This window comes from Silurus meridionalis, chromosome 7, assembly GCF_014805685.1.
Source record: "Silurus meridionalis isolate SWU-2019-XX chromosome 7, ASM1480568v1, whole genome shotgun sequence".
In the NCBI taxonomy this organism is placed as follows: Eukaryota; Metazoa; Chordata; class Actinopteri; order Siluriformes; family Siluridae; genus Silurus; species Silurus meridionalis.
Window position 1 is genome coordinate 20118560 of NC_060890.1, and position 17977 is coordinate 20136536.

Below are 17977 nucleotides of genomic sequence, written 5' to 3' on the forward strand. Positions count from 1 at the left end.
AAATGAGAAGTGTAAAATTTTGTAATTATTAAAAGTTAATTATTACTTAATCTAAGAGGTTACACATGTCAAATAATTTTCAATGAAAGTAGTGTGAAAAGGATTAATAAACTGAGTGCTGTTTCATTTTTAAATCATTACTGGATAAAAGTCTTTGGCAAATAAATTAGTACAAGTTCATATTAGACTGGATTTTCTTTTCGAGACAGTGTGGAGACCGTGTTCCCCTCGAACGATGAAATGGAGGGCGTTTATTAAGTACGATACCCCAAAATATTACGTAGTTATACAATCTGTTCCTCGATGCCTTAAATGATAAACACAAGGCCTCAATATAATATATATATATATATATATATATAAATAAAATAATAAACTGTGTGATCTGAGAATCAAACACAAGCTCCTTTAAAACCTCCAAACCAATCTGTGTGTATGCAGTAAATGAAGCCATAAGCACATTTTGCGAGAACAAAACGGTGATGGAAGAAAAAAGCAGATGATGAGGACAACATTATTTCTTTGATTGAGCTATGTGCTGTCCTGTGGGAGGAGGGAAGAGGGGGATGCGTGTGCATATCAAAAGCCTTCACTCTGTAATTAACAGCTAAAACACAAGAGGATCTTTCTGTCAGACAACAGCTGGGGGGTGTGAAACAGGGAAAGGGGTATCAGTCAAGCATGACGAGTATTGAGAGTTTCTGATGTGACTCTCTGCTGTGAGATGTTAAACATCTCGGGCACTTTCTTCCTTCTGCAAAATTCTAGAAACGATTTAAGTTAAAAACCAGAGCTTTGTTCACTCTCCATACTGTAAACTTCACGACTTTTATTTGATATGCACCAGCACACCTGGCTCAGCTTCGGAGGCTGTTGGGAAATAAGTGAATGAGCTGTGCTTCTTTTATTTTTCTTCCTTTAAAAATCGTCCGAGGCAATAACTTTCAGTCATTAACCATTGCGTAAAGTGCCCCAGCTTTTGCCCTTCCAATCAATATCGTTCATAGTATTAAGAACAGAGAGTGCTGAGTCATCTCACTCACACACACACGTTATTGAGATACGTACTTCCTTGCAGGCAGCAACTATTAAATTTTTTTTTTAAAAACCCATCAAACTTTCTTTACTTTCACCACACACATACACACAGCTGGTCCTTACACGCTCACACACATATCCCATGTATGTCCACATCCCTTTCACTTTTAATTCGAGACTCAATGCTCAGCAAATCTGATGCACAGTGATGTTCTTCTTTGAGGAGTTATTTTCCCCTACAAAAAAAAAAAATCAAAAAGACTAAGAAAATCCAGAACGCTGTCTAGCATGAGCCTTGGTAACATTAATGGAAGGTGGAAATATGATGTGCTAATGAACAATGAACCAGGAGAGTACGTACTGTAAGTTTACACTAGATGCAGCAGACACAGTATCATATGGTGCAACATTGCATCCAATATGTACATTAGTATTGCACCATGCACAAGCATTGAGCTCATTTCTGCAGATGAGCAAAAGCAAAACTCCATGCAGACGCAGGATATGTGTGGCGGCCATTTTGCACCGTGTCTAGATGATTTTGCAGAAATCCATCTCCATGCTTCATTGTCACAAGCCGATGAAATCTAAAATCAAGGAATAACAATACACAATTTCTTCCCAATAAAAGTATGCGATTTTACTTCAAAGGTCACATCCGGTTGCTGGGAGACTCTTGAATTTCAGTTTCTTGTTGCATTTAAGTGAGAGGCGCATGCCTACAGGAGGACACCGGAGATGCTATCTGGATATCCAGCTGTAAAGTAAGCAGGAGTTGTTCAACCGTGTAATAAAATTTAAAATGTATTCGACGGAAAGTTGAGGTTTCACCTATGCTCCTGAGTTCTTTAGAATGAAGTGTAATACAAGCTCCATCATTTAGCCATAGCTGAAGGCCAAAAAGAACGATCAAAAAACACATTATTCTCAAAATGTATGATAAGCAATCGATCCTTACAAGAATTCTGATCTGACTGTCCCTGTGCTTATGCAGATTTCTGACTCAGGACCTGTTCTGTAGCGCAAATGAGTTGTGAGAAAAGAAACCTTTCCATATTTAACCTTCCAGGCACAATCATATGTTTTATGGCATCATCAGCAGTATAACTGGAAGATAGGATTGGTAAAATGTTAGCCATGTGCACAACAGAAGAGCAGACAAACCAGAAACACTGTCAAACAAACATGCTTTAATAATGTGCTCTTATGATGTTCTGAAAATAGTCAAGGGCTCTCACCTGCATAAAACAAACAGCTGCAGGGCTCTACAAAGAAGAGGCTTCGAGCTCATTCACGAATGGAGGCTTTTTATTTTAAGTAGAAGACACGGACATCTTTATGCAGATTTATACGTACATGTATATAAAAACGCTCCCCACTTTCCGAACTTTATTACGGAAACAAAAAATAGTGAAATTGAAAAATGTGAAAAAGTGAAAAATGAAAGTGAAAAATGCCGCTAGCTACTCATCGACATACATACACACAAATATATATATATATATATATATATATATATATATATATATATATATATATATATATATATATATATATATATATAAATTGCTGGCAAATTTCTGTGGTATAAGAGTGGTTTGAGAGTGTGGGTTGGTAATCTCGCCGCCTGTGATGATTTTTCCAATAACAACATTCCCCTGGTGTGTTGTTTTCGTTTAATGTCAAAGGATGTAGGTGCAGAAATCGACAGAATGTGTCAAAAAGAAAAGTAATTTAGGAAAATGAATGACACGAGTAACGGAGTGCGTCCACTCACCGGCATCGCAGCACCTACAAACATGAGACAGCTGAACTAAATGGTGTTTGATGTGAAGGAATAACTGCCCCTGTCTGCAGCTGACAAGAACCACGAACAATTGGAAGCTTGGAAGGAAGACAGTCACACGGAGATAAACAACTATAATCATCAGTTACACTAGAATTGTGCAGGCAGCTTAAAACCGTGGCTCCTCACACCCACTCCAGTCTCATGCAGATAATCAGTGATTTGCCCGCTCGGTTCTCTCGCTTGCTCTGTGCTAGCAAAGTATGAATGGATTGATAAGAGCATAATTACAAGGGTCTGTGCTGTGATTAATTTGCTAATAGCAGCATTGCCTTCGGCCTGTGAGAAAAGACCTGACTAATACATGCTAAAAACCTGCTGAGCGCTCAACACATCGTTCTGCATCTCCACCATTTCACTAACTCCATCATGTATGTTTTACGCAGGCATTATCACCAGCGTTTGCCAAAGTTATTCTTACAGCTCAGGAGGTTTCCAAATAATGAGGGTATTTGGTGAAGTCAGCAGAGTCTCTGTTTGCGGTATTCACATACTGTACATCTCTGTTTCACAATGTAAAGTTGTGGATAAATAAATGGATAAATTATTTTTGCAAAGAAATAATCAAAAAGACATTTTTTGATCTTCAAACTGCTCCCCCCCCCCACACACAAACACACACACACACAACCACCACACACACACACAACCAATAAATAAATAAATAAATAAATAAAGTAAGTAAGAAAAAAATAAAATAAATACACGCTTTGTGAGGAAAATGTTTTTCTTCAGTAGAGAAATTATCCTGGGATAAAGCAGTCAGAAATATACTGAGAAACTTCTGTTTTGCTCTTCTACTAATATATATTGGAAAGGGATTTTGGGTATAAGGAGTTAAAGGGCTTTCTGGTGACATTCACCTAAAGGTGCTGTCAAAAATTGAAGAAAATTACTCGCACTTTCCTCCAATCGCCAAACTCGGTTCTTTTCTTTTTTTTTTTCTTAAAAATAAATCAAAAATAAATGATTTAGTGCCTTTCAAAAGTTAGGAAACACTTTGAGACATGTTCCTTTTGTTTATATGAACCAAAAAAAAAAGGGAAGGAAAGTTCAGGGAATGACTGGAAGAAGGTTCTGTAGACAGAGTAGTCATTTTTGACTACTTTTCTAACGGAAGAACAGGAGAGAAGATGTGAGACTACCTCACCCACACAGTCAAACATGGCGGTGGAAACTTAAAGGTTTGTGGTTGTCCCAGAGCAGGGAAGGTTGGAGATTTATCCCAGGTGTAAGGAAACCTGAAGCAACATGGCTACCATTCCATACATCAACACCATGCAATTTCATTTGGACTGCAGCTAATTGGAACCATGACAACATTGACGTGAAGCGTACGTCCAAGCACTGTAAGCGTTATTTAGAGAGTGAACGTGGTCAGCTGGAGTGTTATCTATTATGGAATTGCCTGTCCAGTCACTGCACCTACATCCTATTAAACTACTCTGGGATGAACTGGATCTCAAGGTCAGAAAGAAACCTCCAACTAGCAAAGAACACCATTAGCAAGTTTTACAAGAAGTATTGCAGCTGCACATTTGTAGAAATGAACTGTCTGGATGCCAATGAGTGTGTACAGCGGTTATTAATGCTAATGTAAATATAGTTGAACTCTATACAATTTTTGTACCCATATCTGTACATTAGTTTGACCAGTAAAAGTTGCATAAAAACAAAATAACGTGCATTTGTCCCTACCAGGCAGTGCACTTCTATGACTTGTTTCACCATTAGTATGTCAGGTTTGCACTTATTAGATTAAACATAAAAAGGCCTTTAAAACAAACACGAAACTTTTCATCGGTGAAGCACGACTGCATCGGGTTAAATCACATTCTCTGCATGCAATAGTAATTAAAATCTGCATTTTTTTGTTTTTCATGTAGGTCACTCTTTTGCAGCTCTTTTGTGACAGGCTTCCACAGAAGAAAGAACTTCACCCACTTTCACAAGCACTTTATACAAACATACATATAAAGAGATCTGATACAGGAATAAAAATGACAGCACAGCGCATGGGCCAGTCCCTTGCATTCGAGTTACGAAAGCAGATTTCCAACTGCTTCAAATCCACGAGAAAGCTGGTTAAAATATGAAGACAGTAAACTTCCTTTTAATGATCAAATCAGCCAGCAGGAAGTGGAAAATCGCTGTTATCTCGGTGATCCCTGCAGCTGAGATGCAACACTAAATCATGCGGTTTGCTGTTACTGTTTGAAATGTCTCAGTGTCCTTGTGCCCTCAAAGTGCCTCCTCTCATCTCCTGGAAGTCAGGAGCGAGTTTTACTTCCTTACTCACTTTCACTTGTTCTTGTTTTGTCTTTCAGTTCTTCTGACACTACATTTTTATGAGTATGTGAAAGTGCATGGAGTAGATGCTTTGTTATACAGCATTCAACTTGCATCTGAAGCAATAAGTCGAAGTTTCAACCTTGGTGTATTCGAGCTACTAAGTGGGGGATGTGACAAAAAAGAAAGAAAAGTGCTTTATAGTTGTCACATGCACTTTATGGCACAGTAAATTGATTTCCCTGCATATCCCAGTGATGTTAGGAAGCTGGGGCCACAGAGCAGGGGCAGCCATGAAACAGCATCCCCGCAGCACAGTGTGTTAAAGGCCTAGCTCATCGAACACAGGACTGGCAGCTTTGTGATACCGAGCCTTGAATCCCGACCTTCTGAGCCTTAACCACTGAGGCAACAAGCAAACACCTGAATGTTCACAAACACATTAGCATATACAGGATAACTCCTTTTACATAGACGATTATACTGTGAATTGCTGACATTGAATCTGAAATTATATTTTTTTTTTCCTAATCGCCGGTTGTAGATTTTAAATTACGACGTGACATACGCCGCTGTGCTTGGCCGCCATTCTTGTCCCTCCGCTCTGACAATTGTTTTCTTTAGTTTATCTTTCACTCTCTTTTTATGCACACCGAATATCTGCACTGTTCACTTACGATATTTTTAAATACTACTTTATTGTTAATCGGTGGTGGACGAACAACACAACCCAGGCTCCCTTTAACTTTCACTCAAATAAAAATACAAAAGCATTCGCCTTCAAATGTACTTAAGTATCCAAAGTACTATGATGTTCCTGTGACCATTTTTGGCCCAAAACTATCCAAACAGTGTATGTGAAAAGACTCTAATATGTTACTCTTAGCACGCCAATCTATTAATAGAATAATATTAATGAGTCAAACACTGATATCTATTCAAATTATTACAAATCCAAAACCTTTTCAACTACTTCAATAAAAATTTTTAAAATAAAATAAAATAAAGTGTAAATAAGGACACTGGTGGTGTGGGGAGTTAGAATCAAGAGTTTCTTCCATCATTTTGCATCATTTATTTCTTTAAAATGTTCTGCTTTCTTTTAACGCTGAACTGTATGTTGGTGATATCTAGATGCCAAAATACGCCAATCGAAACGAGCTTAAAACAGATTGGTGATTGGTGGATTGCTGCATGTTTGGCCAGTGAAGTTTTTATAAGCTCATTAATAAGAAGAACTGCTTTCGCAAAATGTAGAGTAAAAAGTAACACATTTAACTTTGAAATGCAAAAACTTCAGTAGAGATGACGAGTTATATTTATTTCATTACTGTTCACCACTGTATTTAACTAATACATTTTATCATCATACAGTTATCACCGCTCAGATTTACATTCCACTGCAAGGTGTATTCTGTATATAATTACTGTATGTTTGTGGCAAATAAAAATCTTGAGTCTTGAATATATAATGAAACCAGTAGCATAATAAAGAGCCAGCCTTACATGCTAAGTGAGTGCTTTCGTGACAACGCCATTCCCGTACCAGAGAAATACATGGAGCTGAATAAAATGTTTCACATTGCCCTGATTGATTAGTACTAAATAGGTATTTGGTAGGTCGAAGATAAAAGAAGGGTTCTATGTATGTGATGCATCCCTAATATAAATTCCAAACACCATCCTGCAATCAGCCCCGATCATTGTGTGGGGGTTAAATCCCCGATGCATCGCTCTGCAAAGACGGTTTACTCTCGAAAAGACGAGCACGGCTGTGCTGAGAAAAGCGGGCGCATCAAAAGCCTCCATGCTTAACGCCTACTCGGAAAACACCAGAGCATAGCACTGCACCATTACTCAAATATTTATTGGTACTGCACTAATGGCCTCTGTAATTAGCTGATCATAAAAGGCTACAATTAATTTTTTCCACCAAGAAGCGTGCAGGCTGCATCAAAATCAGGCTTTACGACACATTTCTCCACACAAGTGCTGTATTACGGCATGCTCGCTGGGTATTGACCCGTTCTGTTTAGGTCTACTGGATATACTTTACCAGATGAGATTCTATTACACTGGATCAGAGATACATCATCAATATCACTATATATCATGAAAAACCCAGCTGCGTGACTCAACCTGCCCAAGTTCTCCCACCCCACCGCTGCACTCCCTCTACTGGCTACCGGAAGCTGCACGTATCAGATTCAAAACACTGATGTTTGACTACAAAGACAAAAAAATGGACCAGCACCATCTTACCTCAGAGACCTCATTACAACTCGCACTGCACCACGCTGTCTGAGATCCTCCAGCACTGCTCGACTGGTACCACCTTCTCTCAAGGGAAGGGGTAAGTATACTTAAAGGCTCTTCTCTGTTCTGACACCGAGGTGGTGGAATGAACTTCCCCTAGATGTTTGAACATCTTCAAGCGGCGGATGAAGACCATCATCTTACTGAAACACTCGAGCTAACACCTTTCAAGTTTACAAATAAAAAAAAAATGTAAATAAATAAATAGTTATTGCTGGACAATGAAAGCACTTTTTTTACTTGTGAATATAATATAAATACATGTACGACTGTGGAATTTTACAGCTATGGGTCAAGGCATCTGAAAATTAAATATTATACAGTCCTGTCCATTAGTGTTCAGCAACACTTTTTTAAATGTCTCAATACACTAGAAAAATGGTTTTACAAAAGGAAACAAGATTTGCCTTAAAGTATCTGAGCATACAATCAATAACAAATCTAAGGGTAATATGACACTTCAATGCAAATCCTTTGCACTCACTGAATGCCTAGAACCCATAGACAGCACAGCAAATGCTGAACATCCTCTCTTGAAATGCATTGCCAGGTCTTTACTGCAGCCATCTTCTGTTGCTGCTTGTTCGTGGCTCTGTCTGCCTTTGGTGTAGTCTTCAGTAATGGAGCGCGAGCTCAACACAGCTGACTGGCAATGCCATTGAACATTTCATTTCTTTGCCTTAAGAAACATTTTGAGATGCTTTGGTGGTCTGTTTTGGGTTATCATCTATCTGGACATTGAAGCAGAGTCCTATCGGTTTTGCAACATTTGACGACGTCTGGGCAGAAAGTTTAGCTCTGTAGATATCAGAATTCACCCCGCTTATTCTATCAGTGGTCACATCATCAAAACACATGATGAGACTGTTGATACATGGCCTCTATACACGCACATGCTCACACGCCACCTCTTTCATGATGCGGTATGCGTAGGAAAATGAGCATTCCTTTCATTCTCCATACTTTTCACTTCCTTTAATTCTGCCAAATTTCTTCCTTCAGAGCTGAACAGGCTTTGTAGACTTTTTTTTTCAGACCTTTCTGTTTTGGGCCTTATAAATGATTTGCATCTTGAGGGAAATCCTCAGTACTCTTGACTTTGACGCAAAAATGCCTACCTCCTTGGGGTTTTCCTTGACGAAGGATTTTTTTCATGTTTGTGTATTCTTCAAAACTACACTATATTGACGAAAGTATTGGGACACATGACTTTTCCAGCCATATGTGCTGCTTCTTCGAACTGTTAAAAGTTGGAGACGCACAACTGCATAAGATGCCGCTACAATGTCCCTGTGTCAAGTCAAGTCTATTTCTTTAGCGCTTTTCAAGAAACCTTTAGAGGAACCAGACTCAAAAGGGGAACCCATCCTCATTTGGTGCCAAATGAGCTCCACGGAGATATGGGTTACATGGGTTTGAGTGGAAGATCTTGAGTAGCCTGCTAAAGAGGTCTGACCTTAACCCTATTTAACACCTTTGGGTTGATCTGGAGCACTGACTGCACCTCAGGCCTCCTCACCCTACATCAGTATCTGACAAACAAAAAACACCCACAAGGGTGTTAGTAATCACTGCATAACGAATCATTCACAAGCTCTCAAACTAATAGTCACAATCTTACACCTGGGATGCAGATACTACAATACACTCACGGTATAAAATTATGTTTTCTTCCCCCTCTCCATTAGTCTATTCATTCACACCAGACCTCAGTGGCGCAGGATCCGACGTGCGCCCGCGTTAATCCCAGTGACCTTTTATACGAACTTTACTTCAGGACATTGGACTACAAAGCAAGCTTATAATAAGCCACAGTGCGATGCACAAGCCTGGTGTGCTCATTAGACATGCCGAGTGCAGAGTGCCTCTTACACTCAATGATTCATAAAAGCATTGTTAGATGTGCAAAGAAAAAGAACCGGTGTGCTTTCGTTCCTTATTCGAAGCGTAACAATTAAAATGTGAAAAGGACGTGTGTCATAATGCTTTAAATGGGCCAACACTGGCTTAGAAATAAAAAGACACCTTAAATGTTAAGGCCTTTAACTGGAAAGATGCACTTTCAGGGTAACAACTGCTAAAGGCGAAAAGCAGCACACGTTACATTTGCCGAAAGAACACGTGTTCCTGTGTTTGCTCAGGTTAGACTCAAAAAGGCATGTGAGTGTATGTGTGTGCTTACAATAAAAAAGGTTCCACTTTAACAAGGGGAAAACATGAGGGGAAAATAAAAACCAGACTGGTAATGCTCAGTGGTGTGAGACATGGAACACAAATCCAAATGCAAACACAGACACACACACCACACCTCCAGGAGGACCACTTTACCAGAGACAGAGCTGACAGAATTTAGTAGAGCCAGAGTACATGTTCATGTTATTACACACACACACACACACACAGTGGCCCTGGTGCCACTGTTAAATATGTATGCAGGTGATTTATCTGTGTACATGTGTGACCGTGTTCAACTGATAGTATCAGTCTCACACACTCGAGCCAAAAGCTCACTAACAGAACAAAGACAAACAGAAGAAACAAACCAGACAAATAAAAAAAGGTGCAAAATTGAGTATCTTGGGTAAAAGAGAATAAAATCCAAAAGTCCTCCATCCTGAGGGCTTCCCCAGTGTGGAATACTTCATGATGGGTTACTGGAAGACCTCCAATAAAAATATATATATATAAATAAAGTTATATTTCAAATGATATTTAAGACATTTATATTTATATAACACGATATGCTGTTCCACAAAGAAAAATGTACGATCTTTAAAATGATAAAGCTGTTACCATGGAAACAATAATGCATTAAAGGCACAGAGAATTACTGACAGAGCTGCTATTCCAGCAAACAAATTAGCATCTTTGTGAATGTGATTTAAATATTCTTGAATAACTCGAATATTTTGAAAAAATGACCTCGAATGGCATTTCTCTGTGCTTTTGGACCACCTTTCTGAGACATACTTCGTGCAGAGCATCTAGTTAATGCAGATTTATACGCTTCCCTCTCCAAACGGGGTCTAGAGTGTGAGCGGGTCAATCTATTTCTCGTATTGATTTTACCATACATCACACGGACGCAAAAATCATCACGCTTGGACTGCCTTTAATCACCTAGGAAAATGATTCGACGATAATCGAGTGCGACGGCGCATTCAAATTGGTCGTGTGTGATGAGTATAAAGACGCACCAAATTATTTACAGTGTCTGGTCAGTAACTGATCTCTTTCTCTTTGTCTCTCTGTGTCAGTGTGGAGCTGGACTTTAAGCAGCAGGAGGACAAACTGCAGCCGCTGATGAGGAGGTTGTGCTCAGTGGAGGACTCGTCCTTCCCCTCGCTACCTTATTCTCAGGAGGCCTACACCTCCACGCCCAAGCGTAAGGCCAAAGCAGAGGCCAAGAAACACACGCGCTGGAAACTGTGGTTCCTCTGAACACGCCGCGCTGCAGGACACGCGCACGTTTCTACACTGTCCCTGTGTTCATCTCTGTCCCTGTGGCTTTCCTACATTTCCATCATTTTATCAGCACAGAAAAAGGGGGAAGAAAAAAAGTTGCATCCTGAAAACTAAAACCTGGCTCGAGCCTGCTTCAAATTCAAAAACGGAGTCTACTGGGAACTGGATTTCCTCAGTTAGTCTCGGAAACGCGGAATACTTTGGCCAATTGTGCCCAGAGTGTGAAACGGCTCTATTTGCAATTCAGCGAGGTGAGAAACCAGATTGAATTAAGCTGCTGCAAAGTCTTGCGTTTAAATGTATATATATATATTTAAAAAAAAAACATTATTTATACATCAGTGCATCACCTCTGCTTAGGAGATTTATATATATATATATATATATATATATATATATATATATATATATATATATATATATATATATATATATCCAATAACCACCTCCACACCTTCATATTATACAAGTTTATTTATTTTGTCACGTGATGGCTAAGCGACCTCTCATTCTTACAAAAAGAAAAGGAAAGTCGCATTTCCCCTGGACTGGATATCAACACGAACGGAGTCATCAATAAGACAAAGCACAAGGACACTACAGACTCCACCCCACATCAAGTGGACTCAACACACGGACTTGGATTTACACAGACATTTAGACAAAATGGAAAGACAGTTATTTAATCTATGGAGAAGGGGAAAAAAACCCCGCAATTTATCAAAAATTTCTATCACGTTTCAGGAACCCTAGACATCTGTTGCGATGTTAATTTAAAGAAGTTAAAAAAAACAAAACAAAAAAGAAAAGAGTAAAAAAGAAAAAAAGAAAATTACCAGATATTTTTATATATTCGTAATATTACGCATTTAATTCTGATTTTCTAATACATAATGTAAGAAATTATATCTTCCTTTACTGGATTTAAAAAACCCTCCATAATCAAAAAAAAAAAAGAAGAGATGCATCAGAGGGTTGGAAAACCTGTTCCTTTTTTTTGTTTTTAAATCCATCCCTTCCTCAAGTCCATCGAGGACCAGGGAACTGAAGAGCACCATGCGGGAGACAAACATGTTGAGTTGACTAACACTGTGCAGAATAGATGGGGAACGCAAAGCTGGACAGGGTGTTTGTCTAAAATTTGTGGTAATGATTCTTCAGGATAACTTAATTCTTTAAACCTAAACGAAGCCAAGCCACGCTTTTTAAATGTTGACTCGAGACGTACATTTCTAAACCCGAATTGTAAATATGAGCTTTCATTTCTAAAAAGAAATATTTATCTAATGTAACATCATTATAGCATTGTAAAAAAAAAATAAAATAAAATACAGTGCGTGGGAAAGAATTCATTTAAGAAGCAGAGCATCTAAAATCAGGGCTACTGGCATCTGCAAGAACAGGATCAGGTTTCATCAGGGCATTTTAGTCATGGCGTTTACTGAAGCCAAAAAAGGAGAAGAAAAAAAAAATAAATAGAGCATGATGTAGAAAAGACACGGTCAGATTACTTCATGAGGGCGAACAGATTCGAATTGAAACGACGAACTCTAAAAGATGTCGGATGCTGAGTTTTCCGCATTTCACTCTAGATGACTAGATGAACACGACCTCCCCCCTGATCTCTCACGATTTGTCTTGTACATCAAAGGATCTGACGTACGAATAGTTCTGCTGTAGCGTGAAGAGAGACCTAGATGATATCTGTACCTTTACAGAAGTGCAATTGATTCACTATGTGCAATATTGTGCATTTTATACTGTTTTTAAAATCGAACAGTTTAATACACAAAATAAAACCTGAGAAATAAACACAGAAACTGAGTCGAATCTGAGTATGTGGCCGTGTCACGAGCAAACAAAGCCTGGTCTACTGCTGCATTCCAGTCACCTCGGAAATGGCAACTAGGAGAGAATTACGTGGATTTCAACCTCGGTATGTGTGTGTGTGTGTGTGTGTGTGTGTGTGTGTGTGTGTGTGTGGGGTGGTAAATAGATGCCTCCATGTTCATCTTTTGTTAGTGCTTTTTTATAGAATTGATCGAATTCTAGATTATAGATTGTTTAATAACTGCATCCATAAAGGAAGAAGTACTAATTGGTTCACTGCTAAAGCTGTATGGAGCCATGCTGATTTTGCATCACTTGCTGAACTTCGGGGTTAAGAGCACACCTTTGTATGTTCCTGAGTTGAGGAAATGTTCTCTTTATTTCCTTCTGAAAAATGACAAGCTAGAAGATTTAGCTGATAACAAAGAACAGCAACACAATGTTCAGAAAAATAGTCGGTTGCAACATTACCAGTCACATGACTTCTTTCACAATGTTTCTAGATATAAACAGCGAGATTAATATCTTATGCAGCGCTGATGTTCAAAAGCATCTACATCTTTGAGTTTACTGTAGAAGGGGGTGAATAAATAAATTGTCTAATGATGCCTCTGATTAACAAATAGTGAGTTTGTAGTGCAATGAGACAATAGTATTAGTATATACATTGATCAGGCATAACATTATGACCACCTGTCTAATATTGTGTGGGTCCTCCTTTTGTCCTGACTCTTCAGGCATTAACACCATTAACTTCTTCAGTAATTTGAGCTACAGCAGCTCGTCTGTTGGATCGGACCTCACATACCAGCCTTTGCTCCCTAAGTGCATCAGTGAGCCGCCCATGACCCTGTCGCCGGTTCACCACTGTTCCTTCCTTGGAGCACTTTTGATAGATACTGACCACTGCAGACTGGAAACATCCCCCAAGAGCTGCGGTTTTGGAGATGCCCTGACCCAGTCGTCCAGACGTCACAATTTGGCCCTCGTCAAACTCACTCAAATCCTTACGCTTGCCCATTTTTCCTGCTTTTAACACGTCAACTTTGAGGACAAAATGTTCACTTGCTGCCTAATATTTCCCACCCACTAACAGGTGCCGATAATCGGTGTTATTCACTCAGTCATAATGTTATGCCTGGTCAGTGCAACTATTAGCACTAAAAGAAAACGTACATCCATCAGACTCGCTAGTTGAGGGAGCGTTCTCGCTGTTTCTCCCGAGTTGAAAAACACAAGCTATAGGTTTTAGCCAAATGCAGCAATGATTTATGGCTCTTGTCATGAGCTTTTGTAAAGAGAGGGAGTTCGCCAACACGCCCAGGCCAGACGACAGAGAAAAGTGAACATTCATTATGGATGGGTTCATGCACAACGGCAATGTTTATTCGAGGTTTGACCCTAAACACGAAAGCGCAAAAAGAGTCAGCAAAACAAAGAAATACTGCATGTGCAAGTTACCCATGAATTAAAAGACTAGAGGTAAAACAAAGGGTATAAGCAACAACACACACATAAGCACACACACATTCATACATACAGTTAAGGCTAAATTATAAGCTTAAAGTGTTCAAGCTATTTTTTTAATCATACAATCCTTAAAAACATCAAATCTTAATTTATGTTGTCGGCCAGGTTCATAATTAGGAGTTCATTAATAAAGCATCTGTGGCTGGATATAAAGCTAGCGCCTTATGGCAAGTTAAACATGTATCCATGAAACCACATACAATTAAACAGGCATACAATGAAATCCTATCTAGAAGTCATAATAATTATATATATAAGTCATGATCATTGTACAAATATTTTGTAAATAGTCAGTATGAACAAGTGATTTATTGCCAGGTGCAATGGTAAAGCATTTCTTCCTTTCTTTTGGAACTTTCAAGTACTTTTTTGGTGGAAGATATGATTTAGAACACATCCGAAGAGATAATGATCTAGTCGCTTGCATGGCTAATGATTGTCCGCTTTGCTACAGATCTTTAGTAACTCACATGTCCATAGCGCATAATCCATGTCCTGTATGTTATAAACTTCCTTTCGGCTTCTCCCATTAGGGGTCGCCACAGCGGATCATCCGCATGTTTGATTTGGCATGTTTTTACGCTGGATGCCCTTCCTAATGCAACCCTCCCCATTTATCCGGGCTTGGGACCCGCACTAAAGCTTGTGCAACCCTAACGGCTGGGGTTGGTAAATAAATAAAGTTAGGAACTCTTATGCCTTATGAATACACAGCATTTTTTTGGGATGCACCGAGGACCAGAATCAGCGTGATTCGAAACCAATCATGATGAGGCCTTTTTCCCCCCACTGTCCTATTCCACTCGGAATGAACAGAGCATTCAAATGGGAATGCTCAAATGGGGAGCGTGTTAAAAAGGATCAGGAATGGCGAGAAAAAAAACAAAAACATGAAAGCGGTGAAGAAAGGGAAGAATTAAAGACGACTGGGATGCTGAGCTTCCAGAGGGAAAACTGGAAAATAGCACACTACAGTAATTAATTAGTCTTTTTAGCCATAGCATCAATTATTCATTTCCATCATCATAAATATAAGAGGGGGAACGTAACGATTTCTCAGGAAACATATTCGCATGAGCAATCATATGAAAAGTTTTGACTCATGGCCTAGAGCATTGTTTTTTCTTTTGTTTCCTTTTCTCAGATCTTTTACGCTAGAGATCTGTATGTTCTCTGTGTGTGTGTGTGTGTGTGTGTGTGTGTGTGTGTGTGTGTGTGTGTGTGAGCGAGAGCGAGAGAGAGAGACATCTGATTTCTCTACTCATGTACACCCCAAGAGAAATGAGAAAATCAAATGCATACATTTGAATGTGATGACTGACAAGATGGCAACATTGGGAAGTGGTGATTTCTCAGCTGCCAGACAAAAGACAGACACACACACACACACACAGTTACATCAAAGTGTCCATGTCGAATGACACTATTATATAATACCACATAATATACCACGTTAGACACATCAATAAACCTTTCAGACACTACAAATGAAGCCACCTCACAGTTAACCACGTTAAATGAAAATGAAGACGCTCAAATAATATTCAACGGCACAGCTCACAGCCGCTCTGCCTTTTTTTTTTTTAAGGTGAAAAACATGATACTCTATCAGCCTATTTGGCATCAGGACATGATGAAGACCTTGTAAAGTCATCTGTACTACAGCTCATAATTATCTCATCTTTTCAGCCTGGTAAATAAGACTTCTGGGGAGTACAATAAATAACATGAGACTGTTTAACACATAGGAGCTTCCATGTGTTTACCCAGAGAGATGCACAAATTATGATTTGATCAATACATACGGCGTCAACCTTTTTTAGCTAAATCAAACCAGTAAGGGCGAAAAGACACGAAACCCTGACTGCTTTTCAATTGTGTTATTTCAGGTAACGAGAAACATTAGCTGAAAGTTCAGAAGTATTAGGATGCAATGTTTCCAAGAACTACGCTGTCCCAAGACCTCTTCTTTCACCAGTGCCCTTTAGGGGTCGCCACAGTGGATCATCAATTTCCAGATCACTCTGTCCTCTACATCTGTGTCTATCAACCACCTACATGCATCCATAAATCTCCCCCTTTGCCTTCCTCTTTCCCTCCTGCTTAGTGGTTCTATCCTCAGCATCCTTCTACTGATATACTCCGTGTCCCTCCTCAGCACATGACCAAACCACCTCATGACTCAAACATCTCTCACCTTGTCTTCAAAACATCCTACCTGTGCGATCCCTCTAACAAAACCCCCCGTTTCTGATCCCGTCTGTCTTCATCACTCCCAATGAAAAATGCAGCATCTTCAACTCTTCAGTCAACAACTTCCTGCTCCGCCTCCTGTCTTTTAGTCAATGCCACTGTCTCTAAACTATACAACAAACTTTCCTTTTCACTCTTGTACATACCCTTCTGTCCTGAGTCAACGTTTCCAATTAACAAGAGCTACCCATGAAAAGTGTACATGTATTTCTTCATGTTTAGAGAAGCCCGAGAACATGAACAAATACTGTATGCTTTTCATGGTTAACCTTACTAGCTTGGGGAGAGTGCTAAACCCTTTATACTGACATTTTTTCAATCTTTAAGTTCCAAACGACACAAAAATACTAAAGATAAATTCTCAACTTAACTTGAAAAACGGTGGCATGAGGCACAAGGAACGCAAGGGCAATAAATAAATAATCCTTAGAAAGCATCTCACAGCTGAATGTACAGCTAAGCATCATTTCAGTTCAGCTTTGTAATCAAATACTCGAGAAAGCAGCCCCGTATATTAAAGCAAGTGTGTGTGCATGTGCGTGTACTCGAAAGAAACACAACGCTGACAGATTCACTGGTGTCAGAAAAGCTATTATCACCTTTTGCTCAAAATGGCAAAGATTGCTGGTGCCTGAGGTTTTGTTTTTAAAGGGTTTGAATGTGCTAATCACCTTGATAAAGTGGAAATTAAAGTGCAGAATTGATCAGACCAAAGATTTTAATATTCCTATTAAACAAACACCGCTGCAGCAGGCGACAGAAAAGTGTCCACGCGCGCACCACTCATCCTTTCCCCCACACGTTTTTTTTATGTAATTTGCAAGAAATGTGGACCTCGTTAAACAACATACAGTATGACTTACACTCGCCGAAGGTCTCGATCGATTGAAATATATGGCGGAATACAGAAACCGGTGACAGCTACGAGCGTTTAGAGGACAGTAATGTCGAGAAAAAGGAAAGAAAAAGTTGTTCGGGGATGAGAGGTTGGCGACAAGAGGAGGAAAAGCAAGAAAAACTATCACAAGCTTGAATTTCCTGCTCGTCAAACATCTGGTGAACTAGAATGCCGCTTTATATTGGGCCATGTGGAGGCAATATATCGGAGGATCAGAAAGTGTGTGTACACGAATAAGCTAAGACATGAAACATAAAAATGGCGGTAAGAAAATGTTCCAATTCTGGGAAATAAATCCAAGCCCGAAGACAAAAAGGTCAGAGTGTTAATCTTTTTTTAAGTTCCAGCTCTTCAACAAACAGGGACCAGGGGTAATTAAAGGAAGCCAGAAGATACCTCTAATAATACACATACCTCTTTCAGGACACTGTAATAATTTCTGAGGTCTAAATCAGCTTTGCTAATAAAGCCATGACTGAGAGAATGTGTGTGTGTGTGTGTGTGTGTACATC

The 17977-nt window shown here is 39.3% G+C and overlaps 2 protein-coding genes across 4 annotated transcripts in view; one reads left to right on the forward strand and one right to left on the reverse strand.

The window, feature by feature from the left end:
* The window catches only part of dock1 (dedicator of cytokinesis 1), a 269769-nt gene that overhangs the window by 133969 nt on the left and 117823 nt on the right, over positions 1–17977 (reverse strand). The gene's annotated exons all lie outside the window — the stretch shown is intronic.
* LOC124388371 (inhibitory synaptic factor 2A) overlaps positions 1–17977 on the forward strand; it is a 72467-nt gene that overhangs the window by 26050 nt on the left and 28440 nt on the right. Inside the window, exon 4 of one of the 2 annotated variants that reach the window (XM_046852923.1) lies at positions 10747–11302. The exons of the other annotated variant lie outside the window; for it this stretch is intronic. Coding sequence (XP_046708879.1) covers positions 10747–10930 — 184 coding nt within the window. The 3' untranslated portion in view covers positions 10931–11302. Of the gene's footprint in view, positions 1–10746; positions 11303–17977 lie in introns of those variants that run through there. 2 annotated transcript variants of the gene reach the window in all.